This window comes from Scyliorhinus torazame, chromosome 8, assembly GCF_047496885.1.
Source record: "Scyliorhinus torazame isolate Kashiwa2021f chromosome 8, sScyTor2.1, whole genome shotgun sequence".
NCBI lineage: Eukaryota > Metazoa > Chordata > Chondrichthyes > Carcharhiniformes > Scyliorhinidae > Scyliorhinus > Scyliorhinus torazame.
Genome location: NC_092714.1, coordinates 38,983,386 through 39,007,187, shown reverse-complemented (window position 1 = coordinate 39,007,187; position 23,802 = coordinate 38,983,386). Strand labels below are relative to the sequence as shown.

The 23,802-nt window shown below is 51.6% G+C and overlaps 1 protein-coding gene across 2 annotated transcripts in view; it reads left to right on the top strand.

Annotated features, from left to right (window-relative positions):
* The first annotated feature begins 3,267 nt into the window (after positions 1-3,267).
* LOC140427765 (interleukin-10 receptor subunit beta-like) overlaps positions 3,268-23,802 on the top strand; it is a 68,231-nt gene continuing 47,696 nt past the window's right edge. Inside the window, exon 1 of one of the 2 annotated variants that reach the window (XM_072513398.1) lies at positions 3,268-3,421. In XM_072513398.1, coding sequence (XP_072369499.1) covers positions 3,400-3,421 — 22 coding nt within the window. In that variant the 5' untranslated portion in view covers positions 3,268-3,399. Of the gene's footprint in view, positions 3,422-3,477; positions 3,674-23,802 lie in introns of those variants that run through there. The other variant, XM_072513397.1, reaches the window with a different exon arrangement.

The window sequence follows — 23,802 nt, the reverse complement described above, 5'->3', positions numbered from 1 at the left end:
CATAGCAACGTGTTATAACGCTGAACTGCCCTCTGAAGAGGCTCAGAAAGTCATCAAACTACTAAAATGATGCATTCTTCTTCAGACCTTTGCTCAAGGCAGGTCTAACCCACAGTGACCCAACCTCCACAATGGGAAGGGCATGGTGCCAGACCATCCCTGCTGGCTGGGGAATCAAAGCTCAGGCTGTTGGCACCAATCTGAGCCACACCGGCCGTCCAGCCAACTGAGACAACCAGCTCCCTAAGGATTCTGGGTTGCTGGGTTGCAACATATGATTTACATACATGCTGTAGCCCAGAGCTATGAACAGTGATGGTAGGAGCTCCAATGTTATTTTCACTACATGAGTGAGCAAAAATCTCTCCTGCTCTTACTGCCTGCCATTGGCATATATTGGAAGAATTTACAAGTTGATATTCAACATGTTTGTCTGCATTATAAACACATCTTCCCTGGCCATTGAGTCCTGCAGTGGGACTTGAACCTGCAGCTACTGGACAATTAATAGTAATAAAAAATAACAATAGAAAGGACTGGAAATCCTCAGCAGGTCTGGCAGCATCTGTGGAGAGAAAAACAGAGTTAAGGTGAATTGGACATTCTGAATTCTCCCTCAGTGTACCTGAACAGGCACCGGAGTGTGGTGACTAGGGGATTTTCACAGTAACTTCATTGCAGTGTTAATGTAAGCCTATTTGTGACAATAATAATAAAGATTAAGATTATTAAGAAGATTGAATATGACTTGTCTTCAGTTCTGAAGAACATAATCAAGACACAATGAGGCTAACAATCCATATAAAGTCCTCCCCAGTAACATCTGGGAACTTATGCCAGAAGTGTGAGAGTTGTCCCACAGACTAGTCAAGCAACATCGTAATATTCACTGAATCATAATTTACAGCCAATATCCCAGACACCTCCATCACCATCCCAGTGTACATGCTGTCCACCAGCTTGACTGACCCATCAGAGTAGGCCGCCCAGTGGTATACTGCGGTAGTGGCCCTGGATGTCCTCAACATTGACTCTGAACTTCATGAAGTCTCAAGGAATCAGATCAAACATGGGCAAGGAAACCTTTTGTTGATCACCATGGCCTTCCTTTAGCTGAAGAACCAGTACTCTTCCCCCTTGTATAGCACTTGGAATAAACATTGAGGGCAACAAGGGGGGGTTGGTAACTCACCTCCTGACTCCCCAAAACCTCTCCACCATCTACAAGGATGAGCGTGGCTCCAACTGCAATCAAGAAGCTCAACACAATTCACGACAAAGCAGAGCTCTTGTTTGCCAGTCCATCCACCACCTGTAACGTTTATTCCCACCAACACTGGTGCACAGTGGCAGCAGAATGCACCATATACATGATGCACTGCAGAAACACACCATGGCTCCTTCAATAGCATCTTCTAAATCATGGCCTCTACTAATGATGTCAAGGGCAGCAGACGCATGGGAACATCACTACCATCTTCTTAACAGCACTGTGGGTGTGTCTACACCAAATGGACTGCAGCAGTTCATGAAGACAATTAGGTATGAGCAACATATGCTAGCCATGCCCTCACACCCCATGAAAGAACAAAAAATATGTGGATGGTGTTCACTGAGGATTCACCTGTTCTCATGGACATAGAAACCAGCTGAAAGATGGCTGTTTAGTCGGATTTGCACAGCTTATGCATCTCTTCAAATAAAAACTAATATGCAAATATAAAGTCCCAGGTTCGATTCCCAGCTTGGGTCACTGTCTGTGCGGAGTCCCCACATTTTCCCCGTGTCTGTGTGGGCTTCCTCCGGGTGCTCCAGTTTCCTCCCACAAGTCCCGAAAGACGTTCTGGTAGATAATTTGGACATTCTGAATTCTCCATCCATGTGCCCGAACAGGCACCAGAATGTGGTGACTCAGGGCTTTTCACAGTAACTTCATTGCAGTGTTAATGTGAGCCTACTTGTGACAATAAAGATTATTATTATTAGATAAGGTGGCTAAGAAAGCTTATCGGATATTTTCTTATATTAGATGAGATGTAGAATATAAGATGAGGAAACTTATGCCAGAACTGTTAAAAGCACAAGTTATGGCACAGCTAGTAGTACATACAGTTCTGGTCACCACACTCCAGGGAAGATATGATCACACCGGATAGGACATTTTCTTCACAGAATTTACAGTGCAGAAGGAGGCCATTCGGCCCATCGAGTCTGCACCAGCTCTTGGAAAGAGCACCCTACCCAAGCCCACACCCCCACCCTATCACCATAACCCAATAACCCCACCCAACACTAAGGGCAATTTTGAACACTAAGGGCAATTTAGCATTACCACTATGCTACCGTGCTGCCCTCTTATGGGGATGATGCATGAATTGGAGATATTTAACTGAGGAAAGTGTGAATAAGCTGGGGTTGTTTTCTTTGAAACAGAGAAGACTGAGTGGAGATGTTTAATTAAGGTATATGTGATTTTGAACCATTCAGCTAGAGGAAGGATCTACTCCCTTAGCAGACAGGCAAATAATTATGAGATATTGATTTAAAGTGATCGGCAAAAAGATTAGAGGGGAGTAAAAATGTTTCATCCTGGGATTGCTGGGGTCTTGAGCTCACTGCCTAATCGCTTTTGAAAAGTATTTGGATATGTCACTGGAAGTCAGGTGCAATGGAACACTCGGCATTTTCCTGGATGAGTATAATTCCAAAACATCCAGGACCAAGTAGCCGCTTGATCAGCACCCATTTTCCCCTTCAACGTTCCCTCCTTCCACCACTGTTGCAGATGTGTGAACCATTCTACAAGATGCACTGCAGCAAGGTTCCTTCAACAGCATCAACACGTGTGACTTGAACCACCTAGATGGTCAAGGGAAGTGGCACATGGGAGCAGCAACATCTCTAAATTCTTCTCCAAGCCAAACACCACCCTGGCTTGGAACTGTAGCACTGTCTGGTCATTATTGTAGTTAGAAAATCTTATAACTCCCTTTTTGTTGCCACTGAAGATGTACCTTCACCAGGTGGGCAATTTGTTGGGGGCCAGAAATCCTGTTTTGTCACTGCAACCCCCCCCCCCCCCCCCCCCCACACACACACCATGAAGCACATTCTCACCAATGTCTCAGTCATTCTAAAATGTCGATTTGGTTTCCTGGGTTAACTTTGTTCAGTCTTTTCAAACCCTTTCGGAATTTTAAAGACCTCACGCCTCAGCCTCAAGACAGAGGAAAGAGCCCCGACCTGTTCAGCCTCTTTTGGATCGGAATACTTCTGTTCTGGCAGACTTGTAAATCTTTGCTGCACCCTCCCCTGTGTCTCCAATAACCACTTTCATATAAATACGATTCTGCTTGCAGCTGAGGGTTGGAAGAATTCGTGTACTTCCCTTTGGCTGGCATGTCATGGTCCAAGAAACGAGGTAGTTTCTTTTTGCAGCAGAAAGGCGGGGGATCTTTGACCAGGAGGGTGTTGTTTGTGTTGAAGTTGGTGTTTTGGCCCCGGTCCCAGTTGCGCTTCGCGTCACTGTAGGGAAGCAGCAGGGGGGGAGAGTGCAGCCCGCCCGGTCTGCCTCTCAGTCCCCAGCAGCCGCGTCCTGTGAGAGGAGGGAACACATCCACCGACAACATGATGGCTCTGAAACAGCCACTCTTCGGCTTCGTGTGGGCGCTCGGTAAGCAGCAGAGTTTGATCGGTGCCGGTCTGGCGGCGGATGGCCCCCGGGGGTGGCGGGGCTGACAGCGCGGCTCGGGGTGAATGCGATCACCCCGGGTGGGCGATCCCCGCAGCCGGGAGAGGCTGCGACAGACAGGCCGCTAATCGGCTGCCGACTGGGGGAGGGCAGGGGGCCGGGGAGGGAGATCACACAGCCCGCCCGAGAGTTTCACATCCAGCCGGAGACAGCGGTGCTGGACCCGGCCTTCACCCACCCCCCCCCCCCCCCCCCCACCGCAATCCCGACCCCCCCCTCCCGCCGCGATCCCGACCCCCCCCCACAATCCCGCCCCCCCCCACAATCCCGACCCCCCCCCGCCGCCACAATCCCGACCCCCCCCCCGCCGCCACAATCCCGACCCCCCCCTCCCGCCGCAATCCCGACCCCCCCCTCCCGCCGCAATCCCGACCCCCCCCCTCCCGCCGCAATCCCGACCCCCCCCTCCCGCCGCAATCCCGACCCCCCCATCGCAATCCCGACCCGCCACAATCCCCAGCCCCCATCGCAATCCCGACCCCCTCCCCCCCAATCCCGACGCCCTCCCCCCCCAATCCCGACCCCCTCCCCCCCGATCCCGAACCCCTCCCCCCCAATCCCGAACCCCCCCAATCCCGACCCCCCCCCCAATCCCGACCCCCTCCCCCCCCCAATCCCGACCCCCTCCCCCCCCAATCCCGACCCCCTCCCCCCCAATCCCGACCCCCTCCCCCCCCAATCCCGACCCCCTCCCCCCCCAATCCCGACCCCCTCCCCCCCCCAATCCCGACCCCCTCCCCCCCCAATCCCGACCCCCTCCCCCCCCAATCCCGACCCCCTCCCCCCCCAATCCCGACCCCCTCCCCCCCAATCCCGACCCCCTCCCCCCCCCAATCCCGACCCCCTCCCCCCCCAATCCTGACCCCCTCCCCCCCCAATCCTGACCCCCTCCCCCCCCAATCCCGACCCCCTCCCCCCCAATCCCGACCCCCTCCCCCCCCAATCCCGACCCCCTCCCCCCCAATCCCGACCCCCTCCCCCCCAATCCCGACCCCCTCCCCCCCCAATCCCGACCCCCTCCCCCCCAATCCCGACCCCCTCCCCCCCCAATCCCGACCCCCTCCCCCCCAATCCCGACCCCCTCCCCTCCCAATCCCGACCCCCTCCCCTCCCAATCCCGACCCCCTCCCCTCCCAATCCCGACCCCCTCCCCCCCCAATCCCGACCCCCTCCCCCCCCAATCCCTCCCCCCTCCCCCCCAATCCCGACCCCCTCCCTTCCCCCAATCCCGACCCCCTCCCTTCCCCCAATCCCGACCCCCTCCCTTCCCCCAATCCCGACCCCCTCCCTTCCCCCAATCCCGACCCCCTCCCTTCCCCCAATCCCGACCCCCTCCCTTCCCCCAATCCCGACCCCCTCCCTTCCCCCAATCCCGACCCCCTCCCTTCCCCCAACGCCGAGCCCCTCCCTTCCCCCAATCCCGACCCCTCCCCCTCCCTTCCCCCAATCCCGACCCCTCCCCCTCCCTTCCCCAAATCCCGACCCCCTTCCCCCAATCCCTCCCCCAATCCCTCCACCCAATCCCGACCCCCCCCTCCACCCAATCCCGACCCGCCGCAATCCCGACCCTCCCTCCCCCCAATCCCGACCCCCTCCCCCCAATCCCGACCCCTCCCCCTCCCTTCCCCCAATCCCTCCCCCCGCCCTCCCCCAATCCCGACCCCACCTCCCCCCAATCCCGACACCCCCTCCCCAAATCCCGACACCCCCTCCCCCCAATCCCGACAACCCCTCCCCCAATCCCGACACCCCCTCCCCCCAATCCCGACACCCCCTGCAATCCCCCCCTCCCGCAATTCCCCCCCCCCACAATCCCCCCCGCAACCCCCTCCCCGCAATCTCCACCCTCCTTCGCAATCCCCTCCTCCTCCGCAATCCCGACCCCCCCCCGCAACCCGACCCTCTCCCCGCAATCCCGACCCCCCCCCGCCGCAATCCCCACCCCGCAACCCCCACGCCGCAAGCCCGACCCGCCGCAAGCCCGACCCACCGCAACCTCAATCCCCCCCGCCTGCAATCGCGAACCCCCCCCGCAACCCCGACCCCCCCGCCGCTATCACCAGCCCGCAACCCCCCCCTGTCGCAAGCCCGACCCACCGCAACCCCAATCCCCCCCGCCTGCAATCGCGAACCCCCCCGCAACCCCGACCCCCCCGCCGCTATCACCAGCCCGCAACCCCCCCCTGCCGCAAGCCCGACCCACCGCAACCCCAATCCCCCCCGCCTGCAATCGCGAACCCCCCCGCAATCCCGATCCCCCCCGCAACCCCGACCACCACCCCGCAAACGTGAGCCACCCGCAACCCGACCCACCCCCCCTCTCAATCCCGACCCACCCCCCTCCGCAACCCCGACCCCCCTGCAATCGCACACTCCAGGCAACCCCACCCGCAATCGTGACCCCCCCTGCCCGCAATCCCGACCTCCCCCGCCTGCAATCCCGATCCCCCCTCCCCGCAACCCAGACCCCCCCTCCCTGCAACCTGACCCCCCCCACAAACCTGACCCTCTCCCACAATCCTAACCCTAACCCCTCCCGCAATCCTCAACACCCCACCCCGAACCCCCCCGACCCCACCCCAACCCCACCGCGACTGCCCCAACCCTGATTCCCTCCCTAAACCTGATATCCTCCCCAAACCCTGATATCCTCCCCAAACCCTGATACCCCCAAACCCTGATACCCCCAAACCCTGATACCCCCAAACCCTGATACCCCCCAAACCCTGATCCCCCTGAACCCCAATCCCCCAAACCCTGATCCCCCCCAAACACTGATCCCCAAACACTGATCCCTCCCAAACACTGATCCCCTCCCAAACACTGATCCCCCCAAACACTGATCCCCCCCACAAATACTGATCCCCCAAACACTGATCCCCCAAACACTGATCCCCCCCAACCCTGATCCCCCCCAACCCTGATCCCCCCAACCCTGATCCGCCCCAACCCTGATCCCCCCCAACCCTGATCCCCCCCAACCCTGATCCCCCCCCAACCCTGATCCCCCCCAACCCTGATCCCCCCCAACCCTGATCCCCCCCAACCCTGATCCCCCCCCAACCCTGATCCCCCCCAACCCTGATCCCCCCCAACCCTGATCCCCCCCAACCCTGATCCCCCCCAACCCTGATCCCCCCAACCCTGATCCCCCCCAACCCTGATCCCCCCAACCCTGATCCCCCCAACCCTGATCCCCCCAACCCTGATCCCCCCAACCCTGATCCCCCCAACCCTGATCCCCCCAACCCTGATCCCCCCAACCCTGATCCCCCCAACCCTGATCCCCCCAACCCTGATCCCCCCAACCCTGATCCCCCCAACCCTGATCCCCCCAACCCTGATCCCCCCAACCCTGATCTCCCCAACCCTGATCTCCCCAACCCTGATCCCCCCAACCCTGATCCCCCCAACCCTGATCCCCCCAACCCTGATCCCCCCAACCCTGATCCCCCCAACCCTGATCCCCCCAACCCTGATCCCCCCAACCCTGATCCCCACAACCCTGATCCCCCCAACCCTGATCCCCCCAAACCCTGATCCCACCAAACCCTGATCCCCCCAAACCCTGATCCTCCCCAAACCCTGATCCCCCCAACCCTGATACCCCCAACCCTGATCCCACCAAGCACTGATCCCCCCCAAACCCTGATCCCCCCCCAAACCCTGATCCCCCCCCAAACCCTGATCCCTCCCCAAACCCTGATCCCCCCCCAAACCCTGATCCCCCCCAAACCCTGATCCCCCCAAACCCTGATCCCCCCAAACCCTGATCCCCCCAAACCCTGATCCCCCCAAACCCTGATCCCCCCCAAACCCTGATCCACCCCCAAACCCTGATCCCCCCCCAAACCCTGATCCCCCCCAAACCCTGATTCCCCCCAAACCCTGATCCCCCCCAAACCCTGATCCCCCCCAAACCCTGATCACCCCCAAACCCTGATCCCCCCAAACCCTGATCCCCCCGAAACCCTGATCTCCCAAAACCCTGTTTCCCCCCCCCAAACCCTGATCCCCCCATCCAAACCCTGATCCCCTCCCAAACCCTGATCCCCCCAAACCCTGATCCCCCCCAAACCCTGATCCCCCCAAACCCTGATCCCCCCAAACCCTGATCCCCCCCAAACCCTGATCCCCCCAAATCCTGATCCCCCCCAAACCCTGATCCCCCCCCAAACCCTGATCCCCCCAAACCCTGATCCCCCCCAAACCCTGATCCCCCCCAAACCCTGATCCCCCCCAAACCCTGATCCCCCCAAACCCTGATCCCCCCCAAATCCTGATCCCCCCGAAACCCTGATCTCCCAAAACCCTGTTTCCCCCCCCAAACCCTGATCCCCCCATCCAAACCCTGATCCCCTCCCAAACCCTGATCCCCCCAAACCCTGATCCCCCCAAACCCTGATCCCCCCAAACCCTGATCCCCCCCAAACCCTGATCCCCCCCAAACCCTGATCCCCCCCAAACCCTGATCCCCCCCAAACCCTGATCCCCCCCAAACCCTGATCCCCCCCAAACCCTGATCCCCCCCAAACCCTGATCCCCCCCCAAACCCTGATCCCCCCCCAACCCTGATCCCCCCCAAACCCTGATCCCCCCAAACCCTGATCCCCCCCAAACCCTGATCCCCCCCCAAACCCTGATCCCCCCCAAACCCTGATCCCCCCCAAACCCTGATCCCACCCAACCCTGATCCCCCCCAAACCCTGATCCCCCCAAACCCTGATCCCCCCCAAACCCTGATCCCCCCAAACCCTGATCCCCCCAAACCCTGATCCCCCCCCAAACCCTGATCCCCCCCAAACACTGATCCCCCCCAAACAATGATCCCCTCCCAAACACTGATCCCCCCAAACACTGATCCCCCCCACAAATACTGATCCCCCAAACACTGATCCCCCAAACACTGATCCCCCAAACACTGATCCGCCCCAACCCTGATCCCCCCCAACCCTGATCCCCCCCAACCCTGATCCCCCCCAAACCTGATCCCCCCCAACCCTGATCCCCCCCAACCCTGATCCCCCCCATACCCTGATCCCCCCAACCCTGATCCCCCCCCCAACCCTGATCCCCCCCAACCCTGATCCCCCCCAAACCCTGATCCCCCCAAACCCTGATCCCCCCAAACCCTGATCCCCCCAAACCCTGATCCCCCCCAAACCCTGATCCCCCCCAAACCCTGATCCCCCCAAACCCTGATCCCCCCCAAACCCTGATTCCCCCCAAACCCTGATCCCCCCCAAACCCTGATCCCCCCAAACCCTGATCACCCCCAAACCCTGATCCCCCCAAACCCTGATCCCCCCCAAATCCTGATCCCCCCGAAACCCTGATCTCCCAAAACCCTGTTTCCCCCCCCAAACCCTGATCCCCCCATCCAAACCCTGATCCCCCCAACCCTGATCCCCCCAAACCCTGATCCCCCCAAACCCTGATCCCCCCCAAACCCTGATCCCCCCCAAACCCTGATCCCCCCCAAACCCTGATCCCCCCCAAACCCTGATCCCCCCCAAACCCTGATCCCCCCCAAACCCTGATCCCCCCCAAACCCTGATCCCCCCCAAACCCTGATGCCCCCAAACCCTGATCCCCCCCCAAACCCTGATCCCCCCCAAACCCTGATCCCCCCCCAAACCCTGATCCCCCCCAAACCCTGATCCCCCCCCAAACCCTGATCCCCCCCCAAACCCTGATCCCCCCCAAACCCTGATCCCCCCCAAACCCTGATCCCCCCAAACCCTGATCCCCCCAAACCCTGATCCCCCCAAATCCTGATCCCCCCCAAACCCTGATCCCCCCCAACCCTGATCCCCCCCCAAACCCTGATCCCCCCAAACCCTGATCCCCCCAAACCCTGATCCCCCCCAAACCCTGATCCCCCCAAACCCTGATCCCCCCAAACCCTGATCCCCCCCAAATCCTGATCCCCCCGAAACCCTGATCTTCCAAAACCCTGTTTCCCCCCCCCCAAACCCTGATCCCCCCATCCAAACCCTGATCCCCTCGCAAACCCTGATCCCCCCAAACCCTGATCCCCCCAAACCCTGATCCCCCCAAACCTTGATCCCCCCCCAAACCCTGATCCCCCCCAAACCCTGATCCCCCCCAACCCTGATCCCCCCCAAACCCTGATCCCCCCCAAACCCTGATCCCCCCCAAACCCTGATCCCCCCGAAACCCTGATCCCCCCCAAACCCTGATCCCCCCCCAAACCCTGATCCCCCCCAAACCCTGATCCCCCCCAAACCCTGATCCCCCCCCAAACCCTGATCCCCCCCAAACCCTGATCCCCCCCAAACCCTGATCCCCCCCAAACCCTGATCCCACCCAACCCTGATCCCCCCCCAAACCCTGATCCCCCCAAACCCTGATCCCCCCAAACCCTGATCCCCCCAAACCCTGATCCCCCCAAACCCTGATCCCCCCAAACCCTGATCCCCCCAAACCCTGATCCCCCCCAAACCCTGATCCCCCCCAGACCCTGATCCCCCCCAAACCCTAATCCCTCAAACCCTGATCCCCCAAACCCTGATCCCCCCCAAAAAACCCTGATCCCCCCAAATCCTGATCCCCCCCCAAGCCCTGATCCCCCCAAGCCCTGATCCCCCCAAGCCCTGATCCCCCAAGCCCTGATCCCCCCCCGAAACCCTGATCCCCCCCAAAGCCTGATCCCTCCCCCAAACCCTGATCCCCCCCAAACCCTGATCCCCCCAAACCCTGATCCCTCCAAACCCTGATTCCCCCAAACCCTGATTTCCCCCAAGCCATGATTCCCCCAAAACCTGATTCCCCCAAACCCTGACCCCCCCAAACCCTGATCCCCCCAAGCCCAGGTCCCCCCCAAGCCCAGGTCCCCCCCAAACCCAGGTCCCCCCAAACCCAGATCCCCCCAAACCCTGATCCTCCCCAAACCCTGATCCTCCCCAAGCCCTGATTCCCCCAACCCTGATTTCCCCTGAACCCTGATTCCCCCCCAAGCCCTGACACTCTGCTGCAATTCAAACCCCCTCACCCTGCAACCCAAACTCCTCTTCACCTCTACCTCGCTGCTCTGCCCCCTCCACCTCTCCACCACACCCTCCTCTTCTCCTCCACACCTTCCCCAGCTCCCCTCCAACCCACCTCCATCCCCTGCCTCCACCCCTCTCCCCTCCATCTCCTTCTCCTCCCATTCACCTCCCTCTCCCCTTCTCTCCCCCCCCTTCTCCCCCCCCCCCGAACCTCCCCCCCCTTCTCCCCCCCCCGAACCTCCCCCCCCCCCCTCGAACCCCCTCCACCAACCCCATCCATTCTCCTCAGGCCCTCCCCTACTTCTCACAACCCCTCACCTCCCCATCTCACCCCAACTTATGGTTTCTTCTATTGTCTTATTCTGGATATGTTTGAGTAATGTTTGTGCTGTGAAGTGCGCACCAATATTAGTAATAAATCTGTGATTGAGGACTTACCAAGCCTGACAAAGAGTGGGGCTTGCCCTACAAACAGAGACACATTGGCCTAGCATGCTTTGCTAAACTTGTGATTTAACTGTGGTGTCAGTTTACCATCCCCATATTTATATTCATACCCTGATTTTGCATAAGAGTGAGACTTCCTCTTTTGCGCAGGAACTATAGATATGGAATGTCAACAAAATCAAGAGTACTAAATCTCTAGGGACTGGGTGGTGCAATGTTTTAGAAGATTGATCTTTCACCTCCCTAAGTTCTTTGTTTAAATCTAGCCGAGATTCAATGGCGTGAAAATCTTATATTCCTGATGGCCTGGATCAATCCTAGGTAGATGAGTTTAAGCATTGTGAATTCAACTACCTACAATTGGTTGGAATCCTTCCATCTATGGAAGAGGATGGGAGTGCGGCCTTGAGGATGAGATCATCTGCTGCACTTCGTTCGATGCTGAACAAGCTGATTTTGGAAAGGCAAGTGGTGCCGCACGCAGAGCTGCTCCTTGCTGGTGGTGTTGGATGATCTGTGTTGACTGACACCTTGTTTGCTTCGGATACTGATGGTGGCGAACCCCTGTCCACAGCTTGTGTCGTTAGTGGTCAGCTAGAGTTTCCTACTTGACGTGGTGGATGTTGGGGGCCTTTATGTCTCTATGGCCGGCTTTCTTGAATTGGAGCTTCTGGCATCCTGCTGGTCACCCGGTGCAGGCTACTTCTCTGTGTCTTTGGCATGCAGCCATCTTCCATCCTGTACATACCCAGACTAGCAAGACCTTTGCTTGATTAGTGCTTGGACGTTTGGCGTGTTTGCCGTAGAACGAATTGCAATATCATAACTAAACACTCATTGGCAGTAAGTTGACAAATTCAATCGGATAGGGTGTAAAGGTTTGGGGAAACAAAATTCACATGAATGCCATAAGAGGTTCCCTTTTGAGTAAGCCGCCTATTTTTCTTTCATTTTTAAACCATTTCACTTGAGCCATGAGTTGTCATGGAGATTGTCAAAGGTTGCTGAGCCTCGCCAGATTTATGCCACTCGTTACGCCTCATGAGCTCCAGCGAGATCTCGCAAGGTGGCACGGTCTCGTGCTAAATGAGCGTGATCTAGATTTGCATATTCAAGTGAGTAGTTAGTCTTGAATATGTCTGCTGCACCGGAGTTACCCACGGCGCAGGAGCGAACTGCCTGGCCTCGGAGACCCTGCCGTGGCGCCATTTAGCGCTGGTTTCCACAAATGCAGACCATGCATTACGGCACTTGGGGAATCTCCCAAGGCGATTGGAGGCCCCCAGGAGAACGGGTTCTGGGCAGAGTGGTATCCTGGCACTCCTGATGGCACCCGGGTACCTTGGCACTGCCATGCCTGTGTGCCAGATTGCCTGTGCCAGGGATTGTGCCGGGGTGCTCTGCCCTTATGAGGTGGGGTACAGGTGGGGAGGGGGGGCTTGAGGACCCTCTAATTGGTAAATTAGGGTGTTGGGAGGTCTGGAGGCCTTGGTGGTGGGTCAAGAGACTGGTGCACCATCTTCACTGAGCTCACCAGTGCAGGAAATTGGTCCAAGTGCGGCCTTGGTAGGGCATTTCTTGCCGGGGTCAAAAAAAAGCAGAGTCCGTTTAATGGCGGGGTAGTTCTCGGCGCTGCAGCCGCCAGGAAACAACCCGCTAAACGCGCCTAAATCGGGACTCTGTTTTCCCCCATTAAGTCGTGCCTGGAAAATCCAGCCCTTTGTTTCAGCTAGTCTTTCAGATAAAGGAGTTCGAAAATAAGAGTTACTTTTAAAAGTTGCTTTTTGAAAGAGGTGTATTCATACAAGTTTCATGAAACAAAGGGTGATTAAAATAAATTTGAAACACTTTCTCTAAAGACTAAGCAATAATTAACTGATTTAGCTGCTTTCCGAATATGCAGCATTTCTCTGGTGGCAGGCAATTCTTGGCTTGAGGTACACGGCAGGACTGGGTTAACAAGTCTTCCAAATGTTAATGATAAAAATAAAGTCTAGGACCCATGCAATTGGGCAATTTTCTTTTAAGAATCCAGAAAATACAATATTTCCAAAATACCTTTGAAAAGATACCACACAGAAGAATCATGATTTTAGTAGCAAAACAGATGGTGGGAAATGATGGTGCAAAGATGGTGCTGTGACTACTCTGGAATAAGAAATCCAATTTCATAATGCAGGTATTACTAGAGGAGGACTGTGGCATTAATAAGCTTGCAGATAATGGAAGGCAAATTAAACCTTATTCCAGGTAAGTGTGAGGTAATCTATTTTGATAGGGAGAATAAAGAAAATGGATGTCAAAGGAATGTGTAGGTCTAGTTACACAGATCACTAAAATTGGCAAGCAGGTTGTTAAGGACTCTTTTTTTAATAAAAAAAGCAAAGAAAACACCAGGGTTCATCTCCAGAGGGATTCAATTGGAAAGCAGAGAAGTTATGCGAAACCTGTGTTAGAACCTTAGACAGGCCGCACTACAAGTGCTGTGAACAGTTTCAGTCTCTGATTTACAAAATGGTTAGAGGCATTGGAGATGAGGTAATAAAGATTTACTAGAATCACACCAGAATTGGGTAGTCATACCTATCAGAAAACGTTGAATAACCTGGGGATTGTTTTTCTGAATAAAGTTATTTTTGTGATCAAACGTGCACACTGTGGAATTAATCCTCCAGAGCTTGGAGGGAAACTTTGACTTCCAGGAGGCACCATGTGGAAAGGTTGCTGTATAAGACCTTTCAGTCAGAGTACACCGAGGGATGTAAAATGTGTAGATCCTCTCGGGCTGTAGGCCTGACATAGAATGTACACTGCAAATATCAAGAGTATTGAAATTGAATTGAGGCACAGAGAAAAAGTTGATTTTCATTGCACTTTCGGTCATTTTTAAATTTGAAAATTTTTGTCCTCAGGCTGCATGCCTGATGGGGAAGGTATACTGTAATTTTTATAAAAAGTATTTCAATTGTATAGAGGAACCCATGAGTAGAACATACTGTATGGAGAAAAGTTGAATTGCATTGCACTTTCTGTAATTTTCAGTTTGAAATGTTTTGTTGTCTAACACTTTATACATAAAATTGTAAGTCTTAAAAATCCTGCCTAAAGTCCCCACTGCCCCATCTATTTTACAGTGTCTTCGCTCATTGTAATTTGATCCTAATAGTCATTGGCTGATTTGGAGGTTCAGGGTATGGGCCTGTTATAGCATACAAGCATTCAGCAATATGTACTGGAATCAATGATTAATCTGTTTATGTATTTACATATATGAATATGCATATGGATATGTAAAAGCAGTTTGACAATGCGTTTTTATTGCCAGTAGAATAATACATAACTTGGGGAACAATTTTAAATTCTGCCAATGCCAACAGCTTTACCATGATGAAGCTTCTGGCCTGTCAGGAGTTAAATTGGCAGCTTTCAGGACTGTCTCCAGGCAATCTTCCACCCAGGTTAAATATCGGAATCTGCCCCAAATCCGGATTTCTGTCCACAAAGAAAATTTTACTCCTAGAAGAAGACAGACTGAAAGCTTGTTGACTCCTAAATGCTCCCTCCCCCATAATAAAATATGAAAATGTACTTGCCTGCCCACCATTTAAGTTATCCCTCAGCATGCACAAACAGGTTCAGTAATATTCTATGTTGTAATTGTAGCAGAATCATTCCTGAGGTGGATAATTTAGTTATAGACCTGCTGATAAACCTCTATCAGTGGTGTTCTGAAACTATGAAGTGCCAGAACAGTAGGCTGGGGTGATCGCCTGCCCATTAAACTTTCTGAGAGAGAAATATTTGGTCTACATTTAATCCTTTCCCATCGCAGCAAAACAGAGATTAAAGAGTCAACAAATGAGAGCATAGTGAATTTAAACCCACTTTGTAACTCCCCATTATCTCATGAAGAAAACTATTTTCTTTAATGGACCATTTTGCAAATTATAAGTAGTCTTTTACAGAACATCTTTGTTCATTATCAGGTTAACGTTTGTATTACCATGGCCATTTTTTTCTTCGGTAAAAGCATTCATTTTTTTGGGTCCAATAACCTTCCAAACTATAGCGAGTATTGGGGCTCAATTTTATTTTCAGTTCATCCACGAAACTGCAGTGAGTCTAATCCAGAAAGGACAGAATGATTCTCCAAACCTCTATCCTGGCCTATACTGAACAGTGTATGTGCCTGATCAACAAGAATGACAAATGGAATGTTGAATTTTCAGTCAGTATTACATTTGTCCACATTTCACTTCGTCTCAATGGGGTAGAGTGACTCGGCTCCAGAGTGACATAAATTGAGATACATGGATAAATTGTGGTTTACTTATAAACTGTTAGTGAGGCCACACCTGGAGTATTGTGTTCAGTTTTGGTCTCCTTACTTGAGAAAGGACGTACTGGCACTGGAGGGTGTGCAGAGGAGATTCACTAGGTTAATCCCAGAGCTGAAGGGGTTGGATTACGTGGAGAGGTTGAGTAGACTGGGACTGTACTCGTTGGAATTTAGAAGGATGAGGGGGGATCTTATAGAAACATATAAAATTATGAAGGGAATAGATTGGATAGATGCGGGCAGGTTGTTTCCACTGGCGGGTGAAAGCAGAACTAGGGGGCATAGCCTCCAAATAAGGGGAAGTAGATTTAGGACTGAGTTTAGGAGAAACCTCTTCACCCAAAGGGTTGTGAATCTATGGAATTCCTTGCCCAGTGAAGCAGTAGAGGCTCCTTCATTAAATGTTTTTAAGATGAAGATAGATAGTTTTTTGAAGAATAAAGGGATTAAGGGTTATGGTGTCCGGGCCGGAAAGTGGAGCTGAGTCCACAAAAGATCAGCCATGATCTCATTGAATGGTGGAGCAGGCTCGAGGGGCCAGATGGCCTACTCCTGCTCCTAGTTCTTATGTTGTATCCGTCCCTATTGTATAATCTGGCTAGCTGCCCTCAAAATAACATATTTGAGATCATTTCACTTCTATGTGAAAATTATTCCCAGTTGTTACTAGCTGTTTCCGGAAAGACCTGGGGAAATTCTGGCGTTCTGTTAATTTTCAGGAATTTCTGTATTGGAATGAAGGACAAAGTTATCCTATTCAAGGAATGTGTTCTGTCTCACTTCAGAAGAAATTTAAACTGGAATGTCACAAATAAACATTTGCACAATCAAGACAAGTTAGATTTGATTGATTAACGTTTTACATAACTAGAAAAGCTTCATCTGGAGAAAGAACCTTCTCCAATATGTTCCCAGAACAATTCTTCCAACAGATGCTGAGTCTTTGCAGCACTTTCTGTTTTTGTTCCCAAGGATATATTGGGTCTTGCGTAGACCACTCTTAGAGTACGATGCACAGTTCCAGTCTCTATATTACATAAAAGCACACGGGGAAAGAAAGACAGCAGAATTGAACAATACAGCTATCAAGAAAGACTAGGGCTCAGAGGTGACTGACAGAAATTATACGGGAGATCGAAAAACGTAAATAGAGCAGATGTTTCCATTGGAGAAAAGAACTGGGACCGAAATATGAGGTAGTCACTAGTAAATCTAATAAGGAATTCCAGATGGTAGAAATGTGGAGCACAAAATCACATTGAGCGATTGAGGGTACAGCACAGATGCGTTTAAAAGGAAGCTGGACAGGTACAAGAAGGAGAAAGGAATAAAAGAATGAGTTGATCGGGTGAGTTGAAGGAAGATGGGAGGGAACATGTGTGCAGTATGAACAATGGCCTAAAGCTCTTGAGCTGAATGGTTTGTTTCTTTTCTCTAGAATATTATGTAATATTTTCCAGGAACTCGTCAAACCACATTCAGTCACCCCCTTGACCTTGTCATGTCTTGTGGGTTCTCTATCCCCATGGCCTTGATCACAAGGACATCGCTGACCACTTCTTTGTATCCCTCACTGCTCGTAACTCCCTAAAGCTTCCCAACTCCACTTTCACCTGTAGTTGCCCCTGGAGTAACTCTCATTCAAGCCACCGACGTTTGCACTTTCAAACTCCACATTGGCTGTCCATTTGCCACTATACTTCTGTAGTTATCAATTTTGTCAACTATTCCTGAAACCCTTGTCCTCAGAAAAACTGTTATTCTTCCCTATTGTGACTGTATCCCTTGAGATAGTCCATCCTATGCTTCCTCACATAACGTGACCATATGGAATGCATTGTTAGATTGGCTGTCTTAACACCAGATTTCGCTGGGCCATATCAAGTGCTTTGGTGCCTCAGTCAGCTGTACCAAAAGTGCTCACCACTCCAGGGTCATCTTGGAGAGCAAAGATAACCTTGGCTTTTCTTCACTGCAATTCTTCTTCAACACCATTCCATCCTCACTTTCACCAACATTTGAATCTTGAGAATGGTGTTCAGATTTTTCCCTTTTTGTGAAGCATATGGCAACATTTTTACTATGTGCAACATGTTATCTTAATACATGGCATTGTTGTGGTATTGCATTTTAGGTTTGGCAAATGAATGCTAAAGGATTGGTAACTATTTATTGTGTCATGTCTTGTATTGCCAAATAATTAAGAGGTATTCAATGCGTCATGGTGAAGTACAGTTTGCTTATTTGTTGTTATGTGGCACTACCACCATGCTAACAGATCTACCAACCTCAACTCATGAGGTACCGTGAGCCATCAGCAGCAGCAGTATTGTACTCGGCCACAATCTGTAACCTCATGGTCCAGCATATCCCCCCCACTCTACCATTACCACCAAGCCAGGGGATCAACCCTGGTTCAGTGAAGAATACAGGAGGACATGCCAGGAGCACCAGGCATACCTAAAAAATTAGGTGCCAACCTGGTGCAGCTTCCACACTGGACTACTTGTGTGCCAAAAAGCATAAGCAGCAAGTTATTGATAGAGCTAAGTGATTCCATAGATCTAAGATCAGATCGTAGCTCTGCAGTCCTGCCAAATCCAATTGTGAATGGTGTGGACAATTAAACAACTCACCGGATGAGGAGGCTCCAGAAAAACCCCCATTCTCAATGATGAGGTGGTCCCAGCAAATCAGTGCAAAAGATAAGGCTGAAGTGCCGAGTGGATGGTCCATCTCGGGTTCCTCCTGAGGTCCTTGGCATCACAGTCTTTAACGAGGTTCATTTGCTCCACCTGATATCAAGAAACAGTTGAAGGCACTGGATACTACAAAGGCTGTGGACCTGACAATATTCCAACAATAGTACGAAAGATCTTGCCGTGCCCCTAGCTGAGCTGTTCCAGTACATCTTCAACACTGGCATCTACGCCACAGTTTGGAAAATTGTCCCGATATGTCCTGTACACAAAATGACAAATCCAACCCCCCGAATTGCCACCCCATCATCTACGCTCGATCATCACTCAGCTCCTGACCTCATTTCAGCCTTGGTTCAAACATGGACAAAAGAGCTGAATCCAGAGATGAGTGGAGAGTGACTGCCCTTGACATCAAGGCTACATTTGACTGAGTATGGCATTACGGAGCCCTAGCAAAACTGGAGTCAGGGGGAAACTCTCCGCTGTTTGGGGTCATATCTGGCAAAAGGAAGATGGTTGTGGCTGTTCCATGTTAGTCATCGCAGCACCAGGTCATTGCTGCAGGAGTTCCTCAGGGTAGTTAGTGTCCTAGGCCCAACCACCTTTAGGTACTTCATCAATAACTTTCTACTATCATAAGATCAGAAGTAGGGATGTTAGCTGATGAGTGCACAATGTTCAGCACCATTTGCAACTCCTCAGATACTGAAGCAGCCCATGTCCAACTGCAGCAAGACCTCGACAATGCCCAGGTTTAGGCTGACAAGTGGCAAGTAACATTCCCGCTACGCAAGTACCAAGCAATGACCATCTCCAACAAGAGAGAATCTAACCTTCGACCCTTGATAGTCACTGGTATTACCATTGCTAAATCTCCCATGATCAACATTCTAGGGGTTACCATTGACCAGAAACCTAACTGGACTAGCCCTATCAATATCATGGCTAAAAGAGCAGGTCATTCTGCGGCAGGTAACTCACCTCTTCACTCTCCAAAATCTGTCCACCATCTACAGGGCTCACGCCAGAAGTGTGATGGAAGACTCTCCACTTTCCTGGATGAGTGTAGCTCTAACAACACTCGAGAAACTGACACCACCCAGGACAAAGCAGCCACTTGATTGGCAGCCCATCCACAAGCATTCACTCTCTCCAGCACCGATTTATAGTAGCAACGGTGTGTACCATCTACAAGATACACTGCATAATCACACCAATGCTCCTTCGACTGCACTTTTCAAACCCACGACCACCATCTAGAAGCACAAAGGCAGCAGAGTGATGTGGAGGTGATAGGGAGGGGAATGCGGAGGTGAGAGGGATTGGGGTGCCATGGTGAGAGGGAAGGGGGTGAGGATGTGAGATGTGGGGGGGGGGGGTGCAGAGGTGAAGGGAAGGCCAGAGGAGGTGACAGTGGCGGGGGGGGGGGGCGGCGGGGGGAAAGCAAGAGGGAGTGGGGGCCAGAGGTGAGAGAGGCAGGGTATGTGGAGGTGAGAAGGTTTGGGGTGTTGAGGTGACCGGGAGAGGGGTGGCGGAGGTGAGAGGGAGGAAGATTCCCTGCCAAGTTGCTCACCATCCTGACTTGGAAATATGTTGCCGTACCTTCACTGTTGCTGGGTCAAAATCCAGGAACTCCCTTCCTATTACGACTGCAGGTGTACCAGCACCACGTGGACTGCAGTGGTTTAAGAAAGCGGTTCACTGCCTTCTCAAGGGCAATTAGGGATGGGCAATAAATGCTGACCTAGACAGCCAAGTCCATATCCCTTGAATGAATGAAAAAGAAGCAATGAACATGGAGGAGGAGTGACTTCAAAGAAATTTAAATGGGGCTTTCAAAGGATTTGTGTATGAGAGAGGCAAGGCAATTTCAGAGAAATGATTAACTTCTTCAATCAAAGACTTGTCTTCATAAAAGATGGCGGGTAAAGCACTGAAAATGCAATGAAACTGTATGGAGTTGAGCTGCTGTAGGGACGTGACTCCGTGAATTTAAGTAACCAGTGTTTACAAGTCCTTTCAGTTTCTTAAAGTGAGGGCGGTCTTGAGAATATAGTGTGGATAGAGAACTTGTCTCAAAGACATTGGGTTTGAACCTTGGAAGCAGGAGGAATCTGTGTGAAAGGAAACTTTCCTAGAAATCTCCAGCGGGAGATTGCAAGAACTCCAGGAGAAGTGATCTAAACGGCAAAAAAACATCAGCAATGTCTCTACCTCCAGGGTTTTGTGCTGAATATACAGTGAGAGATTGGTCGAATCACCTGGAAATTTAGGGCCATAATGCATTTCCTGACCAGCCTATCCCTAAAAAGAGCTTAAAGTTGTTTTTGCTAGATTTTTACTAGCCGGTTTTAAAATACAGATATTCTTCATTGATCCCATTGAAGAATGTTAATCAGGGAGTACCCCGCATGCTGCTGGGGAGGTCAACATCAGTCTGATTAGCAGCACTATGCGAATTTAACCCCCCACCCCCCATTATGTACTTAAGTGCAAGGGGACTTGATAAGGTAGATTCGGAAGATCTTTCCTCTTGTGGGGAGCCTAAAACTATTGGACATAGTTTAAAAATAAGAGATCTCTCTTGTAAGAGAGACGAGGGAAAGATTTTTCTTCCAACAGATCGTTGGAACGTGGAATTCCCTCCCCAGATAGTAGTGTCAGCTGTGTCATTGAATTTATTTGGCAGAGTTAGACAGGTTTTTTAGATGGGGATTCAAGGGGGCCTGGACAGAAAAATGGAACTTAGAGAAAACCACATGAGCCATGGTCTTATTGAATGGTGGAGCAAGCTCGAAGAACCAAATGGCCTACTCCTGCTCTTGCATTCCTATGTTGTATGGGCAGACGAGATCAGAAAATATCCCACACAGATGGGTGGAGATGAATCACTGCAGTATGGTTGAATCAGTGGATCCCCAACCTGCTCCAAATTGTGGGCATTTGGCACTAATTCCTTTTGAAGTAGTTGATTTTTCTCTCTCCATAGAGCTGCATAACAAATTTCCTGGTACATGTACTTCAGAATGCCTGCATTTTTTTTTAATGAAACCAAGATAGGGAGTTTCTGCTGCTGTGAAATATCTGTTCTGCAAATTTGTTCTTTTCTGGAAACCTTTGGTGCTGGTTTTTTTTTGTCTGGGTTTCTGTGATGAGAAATGTGGGAACAATAGTTGTGCTTACTTTGTTTAGAACTCACCCCAGAGATAATTCCTTTATTTTAGTTTTTGCATTAATTTATGATATATTCAGGGGCATGTTTTGGTGACGTGGGGTTCATGGAGAATGTTGTTAGTGTGATGGAGACTCAGACTGAGGAGAGAAATGGGAATGATCAGTAAGTAGAATCTCCAGAGTGGGGAAGTCCCAGGCAGAAATGGAGGGGGAGATTTCCCCAGGCAAAGGGGAGGGCCATTTGGGAATGTGCAGGGAGTAAAATCCCCTAAAAGTGGCATCTGGCCGGGATCCCGTTATCTCTCTGCCCACTTCTGGATTTCACAGGCGTGAGATTGAAGGTGACGGAGGAAGCCCTACTGTCTGGGAAAGCATTTAAATATTATAGTAGGTAGTTATGTGTTTTAACCTTCAATTCTGCTTTAACAGCCAAGGCACCTGTTTCCTTACCTGTCAGCAACTCACTAGCAACTTCAGTAGGCTTCAAATGAAGTTACTGTGAAAAGCCCCTAGTCGCCACATTCCGGCGCCTGTTTGGGAGGCCTTCCCGTAACAGCCTCCCGAACAGGCGCCGGAATGTGGCGACTAGGGGCTTTTCACAGTAACTTCGTTTGAAGCCTACTTGTGACAAGCGATTTTCATTTCATTTCATTTCACCTGTCTGTCATTTCATTCACCCCTCACCTGCACTTCCCTTATTGTCCGTCTTCAGCATGGCTTGGGGGGAACTCGCCTGAAGATCCTATACACGGAATATGGAGCTGCCCCTCCCTCAACCATGTTTCTGTGATAGCAATAATATCATACTCCCGCGTTAATCAATGCCATCAGATCATCAGCCTTATCTGTAAGATTCCTTGCGTTAAAGTAAATGCCATCTAGCCTTGTCATATTCCTTGTTCTTTAACATGTTTCTCTTTGCACTGCCTTCCAGACTGACTTCGTTTTTCTTCTTTATTTGGTCATGCATCATCTCCCACTGTACCTCCACACTGTGACCTGTCCCCTGCCAAATTAGTTCAAACCCTACAATAGCACTCACAACCGCCACCCCCCCCCCCCCCCTCCCCCCACACCCGCAAGGATGTTGATCCCATTTTGGTTCAAGGTGCAACCCATCTGACTTGTACAGGTAGGTGACTATGAGGCATGGGTATAAGAAAGCAATAGGGTAAGTGTGAGTGTAGGTTGAGATGGGTATGTGAGGTTCCTGTGGAGGGAGGAATCAGTGGGGCTGCAAGGTAGGTCATTCTGAGGAATGCTGTGGAGGAGAATGCTGTGAAAATCAGAGGGAAGGCTTTGACACCTGAAAGTGATGTGGTTCTCATCTGTCATGCCATCCTGAGGATAGTGCATCCTCTTGGTGCACTATCTCCAGATTGAAGGGACCACACATCTTCTGACTTCCTTGGCCAGTTCCATTCATGCCTGCTGGGTGGAGAGGTTGCCCTCTTCCACCCAGTCTTAAGAGAGCTCACTCACTGCAGTCTTTCAGATCTCATGATAGGATTCATTCCACATGATATCAAGAAAACGGCTGAAGGCACTGGATATTGCAAAGGCTATGGGCCCTGACAACATTCTAGCAATAGCACTGAAGACTTGTGAGTCAGAACAAGCTGCACCCCCAGCCAAGCTGTTCCAGTACAGCTACAGCACTGGCATCCGTCCGTCAATGTGGAAAGTTACCTAGGTTATGTCCTGTCCACAAAAAGCAGGACAAATCCAACCCTACCAATTACTGCCTCATCAGTCTACTCTCAACCATCAGCAGAGTGATGGGCAGGCAGTATTTGACTGAGTGTTGCACCAAGGAGCTTGAGAAAAACTGAAGTTAATGGGAATTGGGGAAAATCTTTCCTCTGGTTACAGTCATATCGGGCACAAAGGAAGGTGGTTGTGGTTGTTGGAGATCAATCACCTCAGACCTGGGACATCAATGCAGGAGTTCCTCAGGGTATTGTCCACAGGCCAATCATCTCAGTTGTTTCATCAAAGACCTTCTCTCCATCATGAGGTCAGAAATGGGGGTGTTCACTGATGACTGTACAATATTCAGCATCATTCACAACTTGATGGATACAGAAGCAGTCTGTGTCCAAACACAGACAGATTTGAATAGTCAGGCTTAGGTTTATAAGTGGCAAGTGAGATTTGCAAGTTCCGGAACACACAAGTGCCATCACCAACAGAGAGAATCTAACCCTCTCCCTTTGAACCCCCCCTTAGCAGCAACCTAGGAGGTACCATTGAGCAGAAACTGAACTGGACGAGCCAGGTAAATAATCAGCCGTATAAATACTGCGGATGCAAGAGCAGCTTAATGATTAGGAATACTCTGGAGAGTAACTCACCTCCTGATTCCACAAAGCTTGT